Source organism: Lepidochelys olivacea (genome assembly GCF_965140295.1).
Source record: "Lepidochelys olivacea isolate rLepOli2 genome assembly, chromosome: 11".
Lineage (NCBI taxonomy): Eukaryota > Metazoa > Chordata > Testudines > Cheloniidae > Lepidochelys > Lepidochelys olivacea.
The window spans coordinates 36,739,752-36,757,754 of NC_140421.1; the positions used below are offsets into that span (position 1 = coordinate 36,739,752).

General features: G+C 41.1%; 1 protein-coding gene across 4 annotated transcripts in view; it reads left to right on the plus strand.

Moving 5' to 3' along the window:
* Window positions 1–18,003, plus strand: part of CSRNP3 (cysteine and serine rich nuclear protein 3) — a 160,272-nt gene that overhangs the window by 126,210 nt on the left and 16,059 nt on the right. For all 4 annotated transcript variants that reach the window (XM_084642748.1, XM_084642751.1, XM_084642749.1 and 1 more), the window contains one exon: window positions 16,159–16,418. In XM_084642748.1, coding sequence (XP_084498874.1) covers window positions 16,159–16,418 — 260 coding nt within the window. The remainder of the gene's footprint in view (window positions 1–16,158; window positions 16,419–18,003) is intronic.

Sequence of the window (18,003 nt, forward strand, 5' to 3'; positions counted from 1 at the left end):
CTCTAACCACTGCCGTTACCAGACAATGAATTAGAAAACAGATTATTATTTATGTGGTTGGTTTCATTTAAAACATCTTAAAAAAACCAAAACAGTAGCCCACGCCATTCAAATCTTTGCAGGAGGGAAAAAAATCATAAACCATCTGGAAACAAATGGACAAACAATGAAATTACAGAGTGCTGGTACATTGTGTTTCCAGAAAAACGCACTGCTTAATAAAGGGCTTGATGCCTGCTGCATGAGCTTCCATTGGAGGGTTAATTTAAGATGGAACCCAATGCATAGAACATCCAATATTTTGAAAAAGAAATCCAATCCATCCAAAAAGCATGGGTCACAGTTACCAGGTACATAGCCAAAAGAGATGGTTGTATTCCATTGGCCAGACACAGATGGGAAAAGACCTTTGTGGTCTAATATGATTGGGCTGGGCAGAATTCCATATTTATGTTTTTATAATTTCAATGGGTACTAGAGATGTTTGTATTTTAACAGTTTTTAAAAAATTATTTTTATAGACTTTAAAATTTTTGAAGTTGAAAGAAATTATGGGGAAAGTCAAACAATGGTGGGGGGTGTCAGACAATAATTGGGGATATGATTTTTTATGTTAAAGTTATGTGTAATTCATGGCATAGTCATGATAAAAGATAGATGATTTTATGCTGTGATTACAGCAACCTTGTGAACCCTGCTGCCGCTCATTAACAGTTCATTAGTTTTCTTTGATCTAGTCTTCTTTTGAAACAGGCTCAGAACTAAATCAAAGCACAGTAACTGTTAATCAGTGCTCAAATTATGGGCAGGGTTCCCCTACCCCATCTGTCCCCCCATTCCACTCCGTCTCCCAACATAAGAACGGCCATACTGGGTCAGACCAAAGGTCCATCAAGCCTAGTATCCTGTCCTCTGACCGTGGCCAATGGCAGGTGCCCCAAAGAGAATGAACAGACAGGTAATCCAAGTGATCCATGCCCTGTCACCCAATCGCAGCTTCTGGCAAACAGAGCCTAGGGACACCATTCCTGCCCATCCTGGCTGTCACGGTTCCTCCTCCACTCTGAACTCTAGGGTACAGATGTGGGGACCTGCATGAAAAACCTCCTAAGCTTATCTTTACCAGCTTAGGTCAAAACTTCCCCAAGGTACAAAATATTACCCCCGTTATCCTTGGACTGGCCGCTACCACCACCAACTAATACTGGTTACTGGGGAAGAGCTGTTTGGACGCGTCCTTCCCCCCAAAATACTTCCCAAAACCTTGCACCCCACTTCCTGGACAAGGTTTGGTAAAAAGCCTCACCAATTTGCCTAGGTGACTACAGACCCAGACCCTTGGATCTTAAGAACAATGAACAATCCTCCCAACACTTGCACCCCCCCTTTCCTGGGAAATGTTGGATAAAAAGCCTCACCAATTTGCATAGGTGACCACAGACCCAAACCCTTGGATCTGAGAACAATGAAAAGCATTGTGTTTTACAAGAAGACTTTTAATAAAAAATAGAAGTAAATAGAAATAAAGAAATCCCCCCTGTAAAATCAGGATGGTAGATATCTTACAGGGTAATTAGATTCAAAAACATAGAGAACCCCTCTAGGCAAAACCTTAAGTTACAAAAAAGATACACAGACAGAAATAGTTATTCTATTCAGCACAATTCTTTTCTCAGCCATTTAAAGAAATCATAATCTAACACATACCTAGCTAGATTACTTACTAAAAGTTCTAAGACTCCATTCCTGTTCTGTCCCCGGCCAAGACAACTACAGACAGACACAGACCCTTTGTTTCTCTCCCTCCTCCCAGCTTTTGAAAGTATCTTGTCTCCTCATTGGTCATTTTGGTCAGGTGCCAGCGAGGTTACCTTTAGCTTCTTAACCCTTTACAGGTGAGAGGAGCTTTCCCCTGGCCAGGAGGGATTTCAAAGGGGTTTACCCTTCCCTTTATATTTATGACACTGGCTAATAGCCATTGATGGACCTACCTTCCATGAATCCCCACTCTGCAGATCCTTCTTCCCACTGCAGAGCTCCTAAAAGGGGCAGGGCTGGGTCTTTGCCCCTCTCGTTTCCCATATCCTTTGTGTTGACAGCTCCCATTCTTCGCCCTCTTTTCTCCTTGTAGGTGCCCTAGTCCTCACCCTACCTCCCTCCTCCATCCCTGCTCACTACTGGCTTGCCTGATCTCCAACACACACACCCAGCCACCACCAACCCCTTTTCCCATCTCTCTCCCCAGTCAATTGGTGGAGAAGGTGTGGTCTGAAGGCACACAGCAGGCACAGGATAGTACCAGTCTCTGCTAATCAGTGGGCCAGGGTACTGGGCCATGCCTCTCACTTCCTGCTGGTATGAAGGGATTCTCCATCAGAGATTGTCAGAGCCTGGGATTTGCCAGTCAAGGTCCAGGCCTGGGCAGCAGGTCTCACCGGTAGGCTAGGGAGAGAGATGGAAAAGGATGATGGGGAGCTGGAAGCAGAGGGGACCATGGGAGTTTGAGGGCCTGGGGACCTACAAGGGAGAAAGAGACTGGGACATGAGGGGGCAAAGACCCAGCCCTGCCCCTTCTAGGAGCTGCACACTGAACAGAGGGGTTTGCAGGGAATCAGAATGTAAGTGGGGGACAGAGATGGGGAGGGTCTAGAGCAGGGCTGGGAAAGGCAGAGGGGGTCTGAGATGCCTAGAGCTAGCGGATGTTGGGTAAGTGCAGAAGGCTTGGTGGGGAGGCAGTGGTAGGGGCAAGGAAGCAGATTAGAAATGGGGGCAGGGCAAAGGCAGACAGGATTTAAGGGTTAGTACTGGGTAGGGGTGGAGGCAGCTGATGAAAGCAAACTAAGGAATTGTTCATATGGACCCTGCTGCCACACATCTTTCAAAGAGGATTTGATCAAAGCAAACTAATATTCTGCATGCACGATATGGCAAAATTCCTGGTTCTATGACAGTGGTGACTACTGTGACACAATTGCATCCCTAACAACAATTATTTAGTGACCGTAGATGTTGAGATTGAAAATGTTAAAACTTTATAACCATTAAAACACAAACTGTCAACATCACATGTCAGAATATACAAAGTAAATATATTAACATCAGACTCTAATAAGTTCTCAAGCAGCATTTTTCTTACTTTGCCTATAGGTAAATTTTGATTATTATCAATGGAAATATTTTTTGTCTGTTTGTTCGCACACAGTGTATCAACATTTACTGCTAAAACCCTAATCTTTCTAAGCCTATCTGTGATCAACTAACGACAGCTTCCCTACACTATCTGCCGATTATAAACTCTAGTAACAAATGCACCTTTAATAATGGGCAGGTATCTCAGTTACTTCTGCCAACAGCATCATCTCATTCTTATCTGGATTAAGTTTTAGCCAACTGGCTCTCATCCATGACCCCAGTGACACAGGTGTCACCATCATACTGAAAACGGCACAACCCACGTCTCCTCATTATCCCTCCTCATTATCCCTCCTCACAGCCCCTAATACACATTGAAAGGAACGGTTCCATTTGGTTTTCCTGCAGAACTCCACATGTGAGTCCCCTAAGGGATAACAAGCCATTGCCTCAGCCCTGCCTTTGAGATTGCTTGGTTAGGACGGAGCATTAGCAGTCCTGTCCACTCCTGAATAGACCTGACACATTTTTTTCCATATTTAACTGAAACTTTGTCATTTTATATATGTTTTGACCAATTATATAACTGTTCAAAACATGGGTGAGGAAAAGTTCTAGCAAAAAAACCTCCCAACATTTTCTGCCATTTTTCTAGGAAATTTGGAATGTTTCTAATTTTTCTCACCAGTGTTAGTTTTTAGTATGGCCCTTGAGGGTGCTAGAATTAATAGCATCCATTAATACTATGTCCCCACTGCATATCTTTTCCTTCACCCAAATGATACATGTCCTCATGGAACATGCTGGTTACATGTAACCTCATACTGAGTGTTGTGTTCCACTTCCTTGTCTTTGTGGTGGATTGAGAATGTTGAAGAGTAACATCACGTTCTTTGAAATATAGGAGTATCTAAATTCTTCCATATTATATTTATGTAAAGGAAACAATGCATGTTTTATTTGGTGAAAGGATCCATAGCACTAATCATTACCTGAACCTACAGCTTTAATTAGTTGTTTAATACCTCTTAAAATACTTATGCTTAATTGTTGATCAGTGGTAGCAGTTTAAATTAGTTAAATGTGGTGATGCTAGTTCAGTATGGGTTTGAAAATATTTAGAAGGTGAAGCTGAAAACCAGGAACTTTTTTTCTTTTTAATGGCATTGTGCAATCATCTGTATTACCTGCAGCCATGTTTGGTAATTGATTGATAACGTCCTGTCATTAGCATTGGTGCAAAATGTATTAGCATGTTGTGAAATCCCAATATTTTGAAGTGTTTTCAAAGATAGAGCAGATTAATATGATTGTTTTTAAAACAGTGGGTTCATCTGGATAATGTTAGTAAGTAGAGGAAATTCAAGAAAATGACTGCAGATAAATTCAGTGAACTGAAGAAGCACTCTGCTAAACTTAAACACTCCTATAAATTGAAAGAAGATGGGATTCCCTTCGGGAATGTCCTGCCTGATATCCGTTTTTTTGTTTTTTTTTTTTTTTTAAATGATGGACAGTAAAGGATAGTTAGGCACCCAACTCCCATATATTTTCAAGGGGATTTGTTTGCCTACTGTTATTATTATTATTAATAATATTTTCATTATCATAGTACCTAGGAAACTAGTCATGCAGCGGGACCAACCCCATTGTGCTAGGTGCAGTACAAACACGGAACAAAAAGATGTATTATGTCCTAAAGAGCTACAAGCTACCTAGACAAGAGACAACAAATGGATACAGACAGAAAGGTGAATACAATGAAACAATGAGACGACGTTGTTTGACATGATAGGCTGCAGTCTCAATACAGCAGCAGAAAATCTCCCCTCTAAAATATTAGTGAATTTCACCACTTTATGTGATCATAAAGACAGTTTCTGACAGAAATCAGAGAGGGTTTTGTTATTCTTTGCCTTAAATAACTTGCAACAAAAGTCCTGTGATGGAAGTATAACAGATGCAACAACATGTTTGAAAATGTACATGAATGGGTGGCTAAATGAATTGAGGCATCCTTGTATTGAAATAAGTAATTATTGAGGTTACTGAAATGTTGGAAGAGAAGGATAGAATCATAGAATCATAGAATATCAGGGTTGGAAGGGACCTCAGGAGGTCATCTAGTCCAACCCCCTGCTCAAAGCAGGACCAAGCAGGATAGATCACAATGCCCAAGGAAATGCACAATATACAACCATAATGATATATTGCAGGACTAGAGTCACATGAGAGTAGCCATTGCCAATCAGACCTGTAGATTTCAAGTTGCATAGTCTGTTTAGACATTCTTTCACATGGAAAAGAAAGATCCTGCAAAATGTGATTTGGTTTAAGTAAAAAAAAGAGAGAGAGAGAGAGAGAGGATGCTATTGAGAAGAATAAGATGTTCTGGAAATTGATGTAAAGGTTTGAGGAGGATGAAAGGTTTGAGGATGAAATGGATCACAACTGTATTTAAATGGCTCACATATGCTAGCTTTTAGTGCATTGCCCATTCTGTAATATTAAGATCTCCCATACTACTGGGATTCTGAATCTTTTGAAATCTGATCTAATGGTCAGTTGAAGCATAGAATATAGTACTGTATTTTTTTTTCTCAACAGGCCTCACTGAAGATTTTTTTTTATTTGTGTTGTAATTAATAACTTGGTACATTGTGCTTGAGCAGACATAAGCCAATAGCGCATATACTGGCCATTAATAATCTTTTTAATAAATAAAATGAAACATTCACATTCCTGCATCTTTAGTTGTGTCTATAAATATAACACCAGATTTGTTATCATATTATTTTTCACACTAATTAAAGCCCAAATGTGACAAATATAAGAATTCTTAAACTTTACCTTCAAATTAATCCCACTAGGATCCATGGTGGTAACCTGTTTTCTTACTCAACAGGAAACTATGACCAGGACAATAATAACCATCCAGTAATGACAGCTGATGATTAGAATAAGTGGTGGACCTGTAGGTTGATCACGTTTTCAAAGTGAAAAACTGGAACAAAGGGGCACCCTCTTCCCTCTCCCACAGTATTTCCCATTTAGAGTAGAAATATTGAGACACTTTACTGTAAAGGCAGTGTGGGAGAAAGTAGTTTTTATCCCTTTGTGACCCCATCACTGTCCTTGTCCCAACTGCTCTCACCCTATCCGCACACATTACCACCAATTCACTCTATTCTCCCCATCTCCATAGTCAACCATGCCAAACCAACCCCCTCCCAGCTCTACATCTCTCCATGCTCCCTCCAGCCCAGCTCAACCTCCTCTTGCTCAGAAATACCACATTCGCTATCCCATAGGCTGAGAACAAAAGCTGTTCAACATTTTTCCCTTTTGGGGGCAGAAAATTCCTTTTTTTTTTACCTAAATTAATTTTTTCATGAAAAGTATTTGCTTTCTATGGAAAATTTCAAGTTGTTATCAAAACTTTTCAACTGAAAAATTGGTTAGTCTATAAGGTGCCACAAGTACTCCTTTTCTTTTTGTGAATACAGACTAACACAGCTGCTACTCTGAAACCTGAAAAGTTCCAGTTTTCGGCTGTAAAATTTTGATTTTCAACTAAAAAGGTGAAAGTTTCTGCAGAAAATGTTGACAAAAATATATTTTTCCACTTTTGTCAAAGTTTTCCACAGGAGGGGAGAACCATTTCTGACCAGTTCAAATGAGAACTTGTCTTATTTCTTCCTAACCTCTCCATATTTCAAACTAGCCCTCTCGGCCCCAAAACTTTTTCCACCTGACACCCCCAGACTCAAGAGCATCACGCACCAGAGACACATGTAGCTTTCAAGCCTCAGAAAAGCTAAAGAAAGGTCCTTCTTTATGTAGGAGCCTGGACTATATGTTTTCAGAGGACTTTTCCAAACTTAACATCTGTAACTATGACATCAGGCAAACATTTTCATGAAGAACCTCTCTGGACTGAGCACATCTTGAACTTGCTGCATAAGAGAGGGGAAAGTGCATTAGGGATATGAGAAGCCTGCTCAATTTTGTGTTGACAGTCTTATTAGGTTAGAGGTGGAGCAGTGCAGTGCTATTAGAAGGAGCAGAAATGGTTGCATTTCTATAGCATGGATGAGGGCTTATCACCATTGCCTCAGTCATGCCCAGTTTCTTCCCCGAGCTGGCTCCCTTTTGGGTCCTGCACAATCAAGCAGTAATGGATATGGCCTTCTTGATGTGCTGAACATAAATCCAATTTCTCTGCACTATGTAGTTGATGCCTCCATGGATGCACAGCATCTATCTACACCCCCACTAACAACAGGGAAGGTCTTGTGGGCTCAAGCCTCTTCTCAGCAACCACTTCCTCCCCAGGGGCAGCTTCACCACGTTCGCCAACTGGTGGTTCGGTCCACTGGGCCCGACTCAACAGAGCCATCCGCCATGGCAACCGGGACAAGCGCTGCAGGAAGTGTGGCTACACCAACGAGATCCTGCCTCACATCCTGTGTGGATGCAGATACCACTCTGGAGCCTGGTGGCACCACCACAATGCCATCCAGAACCAGCTGGTGAAAGCCATCCCACCATCCCTGGGGAAGATCACCATTGACTCCGCCATCCCCGGGACAGACAGTCGACTGCGACCTGACATCGTCGTGCCCGACGCAGAAAAAGAGAAGGTCCTCATGGTAGACATCACGGTGCCATTTGAAAACAGGTCACCGGCCTTCCACGAGGCCCAAACACAGAAGGTGTTGAAGTATACCCTGCTGGCCGACAACCTGAGAGTCCAGGGCTACAAGGTCTAGATCTACGCCCTGATCGTGGGAGCCCTGGGTGCATGGGACCCCCCACAATGAGTTGGTGCTGAGAGCGTGCAGAGTTGGTCGACGCTATGCCTGGCTCATGAGACAGCTCATGGTGTCCGACATCATCAAGTGGTCCAGACACATCTGTACGGAACACATCATGGGACACTGCCAGTACCAGGTCGATTAACTGACAATGCTGACCAGGGAAATAACCCACTTCTTTCCCTGAAGAAGTCACGGATGCACCCCATCCATGTACTTATTCTGTACACCAGTACTGACTTGGACTCTTAATACCTTCCATGGGTGGCGTACCAGAGCCTACTTATCCACTGATACTTTAAAAACTCCCACACCCCAATCTGGAGCTATGCTGGTTATGTGATATGTATGTACCTTGTGAACCTTGTAACCAATACTTGCAATCCCCCATAACCCAAGCCCGACCCCAGATGTACAGTACCTTCCCTCTTAAATTTGATTTGAAATATTAACTTTAATAAAAATTTTAAATCTGTTCTTATCAAAACATCTTTTTGTGGGGTGGAGGGAGGGCAGGGGCAAAGTTCAAGAGCATGAACTCTTGCCCAGTTTTTCTTTCTAGGGTGATTGCTAAAAAGACTTGGACTTTTTTAAAATTTATTATTATTCTTGAAAGTGATATTCTGACCTGGATTATCATGATATGTTAGGCTTGACAGTTCTATATTGTTAGACTTGATGAAATGCTGTGTGGGAAAGTCATGGAGCAGGTGGAGAATGGTGTTAATCCTTTTTACCATAGTGGCTCATATGGCACTGAGAATATGTAAAAAGCACGAAAATAAGTTAGTGGAGTTTATGAATAGCAATGTCTCCTTCTGTCACTATGCTAGAATTTTAATCAAATGGGCTTTATATAGTTTTGAGATTTTCATGTTCCTAAAATATTTCTATGATGGTGGTAATGAATTGCATTGCCCTCTTGATTGTAAGACTGCTAGCATTCTGCTGAGGAGCCATATGTTTAACATTTTTTTAATGTGTCTTTGACATCAGGAGAATAGCTGAGACAGCAGAGGAAAGTGCTTATGCCCTGGATTTCAGCCAGAACAGAGACTATTTATGTTTAGTAACCAAAGAACTACTCCTTTTTCAATAAGAAGTGTTTGAGAAACATTATAGGCTGAAAATATCATTCAAGCTAGGATTTTGTAAAACTAGGAGGCATGCTTCACAGTCCCTCTCCAGAAGTTATTTTTAGTTGAAGTTAGAATTCTCTTCCTGAGTGTGGAGTTCCGTGTTCTATCTTTGGGAAGTTTCTAAATATACACAAGGGCTCTGTTTTAGACCTGTTTTACATAGGCATAATCTCACTGACTGATGAAAAGGCACAGACTCCAAAATCAGGCTGTATAAAGATAGAGTTGTGTGGGTGTGTAGCGTATTATTTGTCTACTGAGGTCCATTGAGGCTAATGCTGTGTAACAGTCTCATATTCCATTATTAATTTATCTACAATTTAGATCATTATTTAACAATTACAGTTTATTTCTGTGGCAAAGGAGACTTGGATCTGTATGGTAGACACGTTATTATTGGTTGGCACTAAACTGGGAGGAGAGGTAGATACGTTGGAGGGTAGGGATAGGATATAGAGGGCCCTAGACAAATTAGAGGATTGGGCCAAAAGAAATCTGATGAGGTTCAACAAGGACAAGTGCAGAGTCCTGCATTTAGGACGGAAGAATCCCATGCACCGCTACAGACTAGGGACCGAATGGCTAGGCAGCAGTTCTGCAGAAAAGGACCTAGGGGTTACAGTGGACGAGAAGCTGGATATGAGTCAGCAGTGTGCCCTTGTTGCCAAGAAGGCCAATGGCATTTTGGGATGTATAAGTAGGGGCGTTGCCAGCAGATCGAAGGACGTGATCGTTCCCCTCTATTCGACACTGGTGAGGCCTCATCTGGAGTACTGTGTCCAGTTTTGGGCCCCACACTACAAGAAGGATATGGAAAAATTGGATAACGTCCAGCAGAGGGCAACATAAATGATTAGGGGACTGGAACACATGACTTATGAGGAGAGGCTGAGGGAACTGGGATTGTTTAGTCTGTAGAAGAGAAGAATGAGGGGGGATTTGATAGCTGCTTTCAACTACCTGAAAGGGGGTTCCAAAGAGGATGAATCTAGACTGTTCTCAGTGGTAGCAGATGACAGAAGGAGGAGTAATGGTCTCAAGTTGCAGTGGGGGAGGTTTAGGTTGGATATTAGGAACAACTTTTTCGCTAGGAGGGTGGTGAAACACTGGAATGCGTTACCTAGGGAGGTGGTGGAATTCTTTCCTTAGAAGTTTTTAAGGACAGGCTTGACAAAGCCCTGGCTGGGATGATTTAGTTGGGGATTGGTCCTGCTTTGAGCAGGGGGCTGGAATAGATGACCTCCTGAGGTCCCTTCCAACCCTGATATTCTATGATTCTATTAGTTTCTTTGTTCTGGGTTCAGTACTAGATTCAAATACTCCCCAGATTCTTGTGATTTAGGATTTGGGTTGTAGTTTAGACTTGTTACAAAGGCAATTCCAAGTCACTGACCTGAACTTTCCCAAAATTGGAGTGTGTGGGAGGAGGAGTGGTTTTCACATCCGTTTTTCTGAATTAGCCCATCTCTGTTTGCAGTTAATATTTCTGCCTGAAGGTATCTCTGTTGTTTTTTTGTTAATGTGAGGATTTTTCTGTTTCAGTATTTAATATGAGTAGAAAAAGACAGAAACCCAAATAATGAAATATATATATAGAGAGAGAGAATATGCATTTCCCAGTAAAGATCCAATGATGCTAAAGTCATCTGAGAAGGGAAAGAATTTAGCTGGTCTCTTTCTTGCACTGGTGTAAATAAGGAGTAATGGAGTTAATCTGGATCTTACGTTAATAAGATCAGAACTTGCTCCTTTGGAGTTTGTACTGGTGCATTTTCATGTAGCTCAAGGTGCCTGGACATAGTTCTGCTTTGAATAACATATAGGAGGACCAGTTAGTACTCAGTTTCCAAGCAACCAACAACTGCCAACTCTTTCACCATCCCTAGTCCCAAAAAACTAATATACCTAAACACCTGTTGTGAATTTTTAATTTTTCCTGCACACTTAATTTTTCCCAACACTTAAATATATGGTGTTGGATGTGATGGATGTAGTTGGTTATATAGTTAAGCACAAAGTTATACTCTGTAGTGATGTACTATGGTTCTTATCTGCCTTTTAACAAAAATCTGACATTCCATAAAAATATATTTTTTCTCTTTTTTATATTCACAAGAGCTAAAGATGCTTGTGATATTAGAGTTAGTTGTATAGTATGAGCTGTTGTCTTTTTTCATTTTCTTTTAATTATTAAGATGTGTTTAACTGTGGATAAAACTGCACTTGGCATCACTGGAGGTTTTTAAGAACAGGTTGGACAAACAGCTGTCAGGAATGGTTTAGGTTTACTCGATCCTGCCTCAGCACAAGGGGTATAAGGAGGTGAAAATAGACAAGTTGTGCTTTTTAATAAAGAGGACAACAGATATATGAAACAAGAATAGTGTTACTCCTGTGAGCCCCTCATTCAGTATTCTTGCCACTAAGCAATAATGTCAGGAAATCCCAGTGCCCATGGGTAAAAGCATTTCCTTAACTTTAATCCCCTGATACACTGTAGTTCCAATGCTTAAAGACTGTGTTGATTTGGGGGATCTGTCTATGTACAACTTACGAATTCTGTTCGATGTTGGGGCCCCTGCATGTTTGTGTCAAACTATTTGGAATGTGCAGTATTGCTGACCTCAAAACATAAAAAATCTAAAGTAATAAAAAGTCAGATTGGTCCAAAAATCACGTTGTTATTTTGTGTGTGTTGTGTGTGTGTAAAAAATGTATACGTTTTTGGTCTCTTTATTTTTGAACTACACCTGCCCTTCCCCAGTGTGTATGTGACAATTAGTGTTGCCCACTCTCCCGGATTTATTGGGTGAAGTGATTTAGGTCCTTGCTGAAGGAGCTCTCACTCCCACATCTCCCCAGTCCCTGCCCAGCAATTAATTCTGCCCTCCATTCATTCCCCGCCCCCATCAGTTCAGCCCACCCATCAGGTAAGCCACCCAATCACATCTCTCCTCCTGGAGTTCTTCACCCATATCTCCTAGGCCTGGAGAGAGGGCTGCAGCAAGCCCACCCCGTTCTGCCCTTTCCCAGGCGAGGTACTACAGGGCAGGGGAGGAGCAGAGGTGCCACCTAATCCTGTTGCTCAGGGGGATAGGTGGCAGAGCCCCTTGAGCTGATGGACCCATTAGCTTTCTCCTCCCCCATCCCTTCCTACAAGAATGACTTCAGATAACTAGAAGGGGGTGGGGAGGAAAGCTCTGCCTACAGTAGCTCTGATTGGTTATTCAGCCCCAAGATGTGGGCAGGTGGGACAGTTAGAGGACTCAAATTTGCTAGAGGGCTGAAGCTTCTTTTGTCATCACAAGACTGGTTCCAACCCCAGCCAAAATCATGTCACTTGTGAAAAAATCATGAAGGTTGGCAACACTGTGTGTGGGGCTGGTTGCTTTTTCTGTTGTGTTTTTACCTCCATGCTGGACTGAAATTCTAAAAGGTGATGACACAGGGAGAAGAGCCTACAAGTCTGGTCTTTGGAAGAGACTGTCATTAAGGACTATTTCTTAGTGATCAGACCTGACCCACAGAGAACAATAGGATCTCTGAAGGCTGGGGGAAGCTAGTTTGCCCTAACTTTTCTGCAGGAGGTTGAGGACTGGAGAATGGAATTTCCCCAGCAGCAGGAAATCAGATGGTGGTGGCGGTGGGATACATAAAATTGTGTGGGACACAGAGCAGAGACTGATTCACTCACTTCATAATTTGGAAGAGAAGGCAAGTGCAGGAGGAGAGATCCTGGACTCCTTAGAGGATTCTGCCCAGGCCCAAAAAACTCTCCAGAGTGGTGAGGAAACTGAGCCAGGGAAATGTATTTATTATTTTGTCTCTTGTGCTATCTAAGTAAAAAGTAATTGTGTTTAGGAGCCCTTATAAAGCCAATTTGCATTTTGCTATCACATGTCCCTGAAACATAGTGTAAATCAGAGTACCCAGGTGGATGGAGTTCTGGGAGAGGGTGTGTGTGAGCTATTAGGAATCTGAGGAGTTAGCACTGATCCTCGGGGCCTAAGGCTGCTGGACCATGTGGTCCCATTTCTGTGAAAGTATAACAGACAGAGCACCTGTGCTCAGGAGATGTGCCAAAGACATCAAGGGGAGAAACAGTGCTGCAGCCTAATGAGACCACACAGATCCTGCAGATTGGACCCAGCACAGCAGCCTGGTGTGTGTCCAGCAGAGCGTGCTCTATTAGGGATGTGTGTGTGACAACCATGTAATCAAATATATTTAGTGTATGCACTTTATGGACATGTACATTTTCTTTTTTCATTTTGGACACCTAAAAAATGTCAAATGGAGGTGCAGACCCCTTTGGAAAACATAGACATAGTCTGTGGACCCCCAGGGATCCGCAGACCACATGTTGAAAACCACTGTTCTAAGTCATTCGTTAAGTAAAATGTTTTTTTACTTTCCACCTTATATCTTTAATTTTCTTTCTTTCTATTTTATTTTAATCTTTAACCTAGCCTGTTGTTGTTTCATTCCTGTGGTAGCTGTAAACACTGCATTTGTTTACTTGGTTGGGAGGCAGGAGTGCAACCACTGCTAAGGATGAAAGATAATATCAGTGCTTCTCCACTGATTCCCTGCCACCAATCCCAGAACAGCCCACATGACTCCTCCTTTCATTGTCTGAGAGCAGGATTTCCCGGATGCTCCAGCTTGATAACTAGCGCTGGTTGGAAAACGAAATGTCCTTTCTGCAGGAAATTGTGACATTTCAAAATTTCTTTTCATTTTGAATCTGAATGAAAAATTTAAATTTCAAAATTTACTGTTTTATCTCTCATTAAACTGTTTTATCTCATTAAATAGTTTTATCTCAGTAAGGCAAAGAGTTTTGTTTTGATAATGTTTAAACATGATTTTAGATAAAATTCTACATACAGTATAATGTTTAATGTAATATAATATAAAGTAAATGCAATGGATCAGTTTGATAAAAGTTAAAATGTTTCAACATTATCAAAATTATACTAGAAAGCTAAAATGATTTGTTTCAACTTTCTCCAGTCAAAAATTTTGTTAAAATCAACACATTCCTGCAAATATTTTGATTTCAGCAAATATTGCATTTCCTGAGGAGGAGTGGAACTATCCCATTGAAAATTTTTTGACCAGCTATACTAATAACAGAGATCTTCGTATTTGCATCCTGCCTATCTTTGGCATAGCACTATAAAGTTGTTTCAGAGTTGCAATTTAAAAAAAAGTAATAAAATATCCTCTGTAAAATAATATAGGGCCTCTGGCATTGTACTCAGTGGTTATATATTATGCCAATTAAATGTAGCACATCTGAAGAACATTTCTTGAGAAGTATATTTTACTGGACCTCACAATATTTTGGGTCTGTGTGTGAAATATGAGAGGTTTACTTTTGTTAACAAGGCTATTAATCTTTTTAATAAAAGTCAGTTTTTCTTAGCACTACTTCTTTAAGCAGGGTGAAAAATGTTTTATTTTGTTGTCTGTTAATTTCCTCATGTAGAATTGTTCTGTTTTTATTTCTGATCACAAATGTTTTGTTCCATAACAAAAGAGTTGTGGTGAGGAGGGGGGGTTGGGGGCTGGGAGCAGCGCCAGGCCAGCAGCTGGCGCCAGGGGCGGGGCCAGAGTGGAGCTGGGGGCAGAGCGGGGCTGGGTGGCACTCCCTTCCTGGGCTCCACTGCACCCCCCTGCATGTTCCTCCACTCCCCACTAGGAGGGTGCGCACTACAGTTTGGGGACCACTACTCTATTTTTTCTGACAGATAGGTTTCTCATATCATACCTCATGCAATTGTTGTATCTAAATTGCATGGCTGTAACACATCATCTAGTTTTTTGATTTCCTATAGCCATTTTATAATTCAAATCAAATCAAATAAACTGTCATATCTTAAAAAAGTCAAGGAACTAGTTTGTTGCTCTTATTTTGCTCTAACGGCCAACCACAGCCACTTGTGAGTGTCAACTACTGAATATCATTACAGGAATCTCTAAATATCTGTACAACAAAAAACAAATATTTAAAGATAGGAACAAGACTTGTGGCACCATTTTTAAAGTAGTGCACATCGTGTAGAGCTACATTTGTATGCAAGTGAATTAAGGAAGGAGGAAAAGGAGAAGAGTGTGAGGGAAGGGTGAAAAAAGAAGAGGGGAGATAGGCTTAGCACTGACTTCACATGTAACAACGAGCTGTTCACTGGGCAGCATCAGTGGGATCGGTGGCGAAAAAGGAGAGGAGTGTAGCTGTAAATCAGTATTATTTATATAGTATCATCCTGTGACAGGTTTCCCATTATTATTACGGATTTTTAGGTCCCTGGGTGACAGTAAAATGTTGCTTCATAGTGTTTTCCAAAGCTCCGTTCTCTTTTTCTGGAATACTGAAAGTGCTTGGCATTTTCCCTTACTCCTAAAAAGAGGGACAATAATTCCAACTATAAAATACTAGAAATCTTCAGCTAGACTCTTATAGACACAGTAGCAGTAGATCTATATTACACTGTGTGAGAAATTGGGTCACATTTCCCCTGCCTTGTGTCATGCAATGCTACTGACATCAATGGGATTTTATCATGTGTAAGTCAGTGGGCCAGTGTCTTTCAGGTGCTAAGTTACACTGAGATGGTTTCTTCCGATCTTCATTTGTTTTCCTCGTGAAAGATAAAACATTGTGAAAAGAGTGTGGACTAACCAGAGTGTCCTGGCCAACACTATCTCCGCTCTTAAAATAGATGACAGTGTTCACAAGTGTATGGTTTTGTAACAGTGAAAGCAAACACAGAAGCTGTCCGACTCCTTACTTTGTTTAAACACTTTGGCTTAACTTGAGTAAGAAATATGTCATATATTTATTAGCCAAATTCTATTGTCTCATATAAAATGTTTATTGCAAATGTTTTATCTTTACTGTTATTTTTTAATAATACCCCTCTCACAAGAGACCTAATCCTGCAAAACTTTGCTTGTGTGAGTATCCCATTTGATTTAAAGTTAGTGGGACTACTCGGAGAAGTAAAGATTTGCTATGTGACCAACAGGTTTTTCATTAATGTTACAACTGGCTTCCATTTTAGCTTCATCGATCTTGAAGAGGGAGAAGCGGAAAAGGACAAAGAATGTTCATTTTAACTGTGTTACTGTCTACTACTTCACAAGAAGGCAAGGCTTCACTAGTGTCCCGAGCCAAGGAGGAAGCACATTGGGCATGTCCACACGTCACAACAGTGTGCGCCAGTACTCCCTTGGAGAATTTGCAATGGAACAGGAGAGGCTCCATCGAGAGATGTTAAGAGACCATCTAAGGGAAGAGAAGCTTAACTCTTTAAAACTGAAGGTAAGAATGGCAAGGAGACCTTGCTTGCTCCCATCTCTCACATTTTAAACGGATACTGTCAAGACACCATAGGCCCAACATTTAACCTGATCACTTTATCTGACTTTAACAAATTTAAATTCAATAGAAATGTTCCTCTGATTTAAAAAAATCCAATTAAAACAGGTTTTTGTTTGGATTAGATATGTTAATCTACAGGCAATGCAATCAAAAAATGGCAGCATGGTGCTAGTGATGAGATATGGAAAGTGAAACTGACCGGTTTCTTTTCTTGGCCAACTTGAGCTAAATGCAAAAAGCAAACATTAATGGTGAAAAGTACATTCCATTTTTGAAAAAATCAGTTTAAATTTCCACCATGTTATAAGCAACACAGGTATGGATGTTTATTTTTTTTAAATATATTTTTAACCAGAAAGTATGCCTTTAAAGAAGAAAAACTTGCAAAATTTCAGCTCTTTGTTTGAGATAACTGCTTGATGCAAGTGCTTAGCTTATCAATACCAAAGATTTCTGATCATACTAATCCGGTCTCTACAAATTGGAGATATCGTCCTGGGTTGGCTTTTAAATACAGCGTAGTAGATGTTCAACAGGTGTATGGTTTTTACATTCAATGTATCATTGAAAAATCATGTTTAGAAACACTCGTCCTATTCCCAAATTGTATTAAAATTCGTGGGAAAATGCCCATTGAGTTAAATAAGAGCAAGATTGGGCAAACTAAGAATATGTATTAATTGTTTCTGTTATTCATTTATTTATTTTGGCATGGTTGCAAATTGATCTATGTAATTAGCTTTGAATTATTTTTAGAATTGTAGCCTAACTGCAGTCCTTTTCCCGCTATGAAATTATGCTGAGATTACGTCTCTCTGTTTCAGATACCACTAGAAGGCAGATTCCCAAAGCCACCTGGCATTATTCCCGGTTTAGAACATTACTCCTATTGCCTCCCAGGCATTTTTTCACAAGTTTCTGCCTCACCTCCTTCAGAAGTCTGTGTGGCTCTTGCTACGCAGACACTGTTGTAATTACTCCGCTGTCTACTAAAGTTTCTAGTTTGAACAGTGAACAGGTTGTTTTTTTTTAATAGCTTCTAACCCTCAACTATCATGGTGATTAGGACACATAGGTGAATGAAAGACAGACATTGGAATGGATTTTAGGCGGCAGGCCACAGCTTTATTGACATGGGTAGGGACTATATATTCCCTCCCTTCTCATACACCAGGCATTTACCTGGATCTGATGTGGGATTATGGGGCTCCCACCAGATAACCAATCATTTGGGATAGACCCCCTGCCCTGTCTCTCAGGACTCAGCTCACTTCTGAGTCCTCTAACCCTCCCGCTGCCCAGATAGTAGAGGTTACCAACAAGGGCTTCAGGCTTCCCCTTCTCCTTATACAGGCACAAGATCCACCAATGAAAATCCCAGATCTCATTTACCTCCAGTGCTCTCATCCCTTTTCCTCCCTCCTGGGAGTGGCAGATACTTGGTTTTTGGTCCATTGAGCAACATGCCCCCAGCCGGATGAAGCAAGAGGGGAGGCACAGTTTTTTTGGGGAGTACAGATTCTCT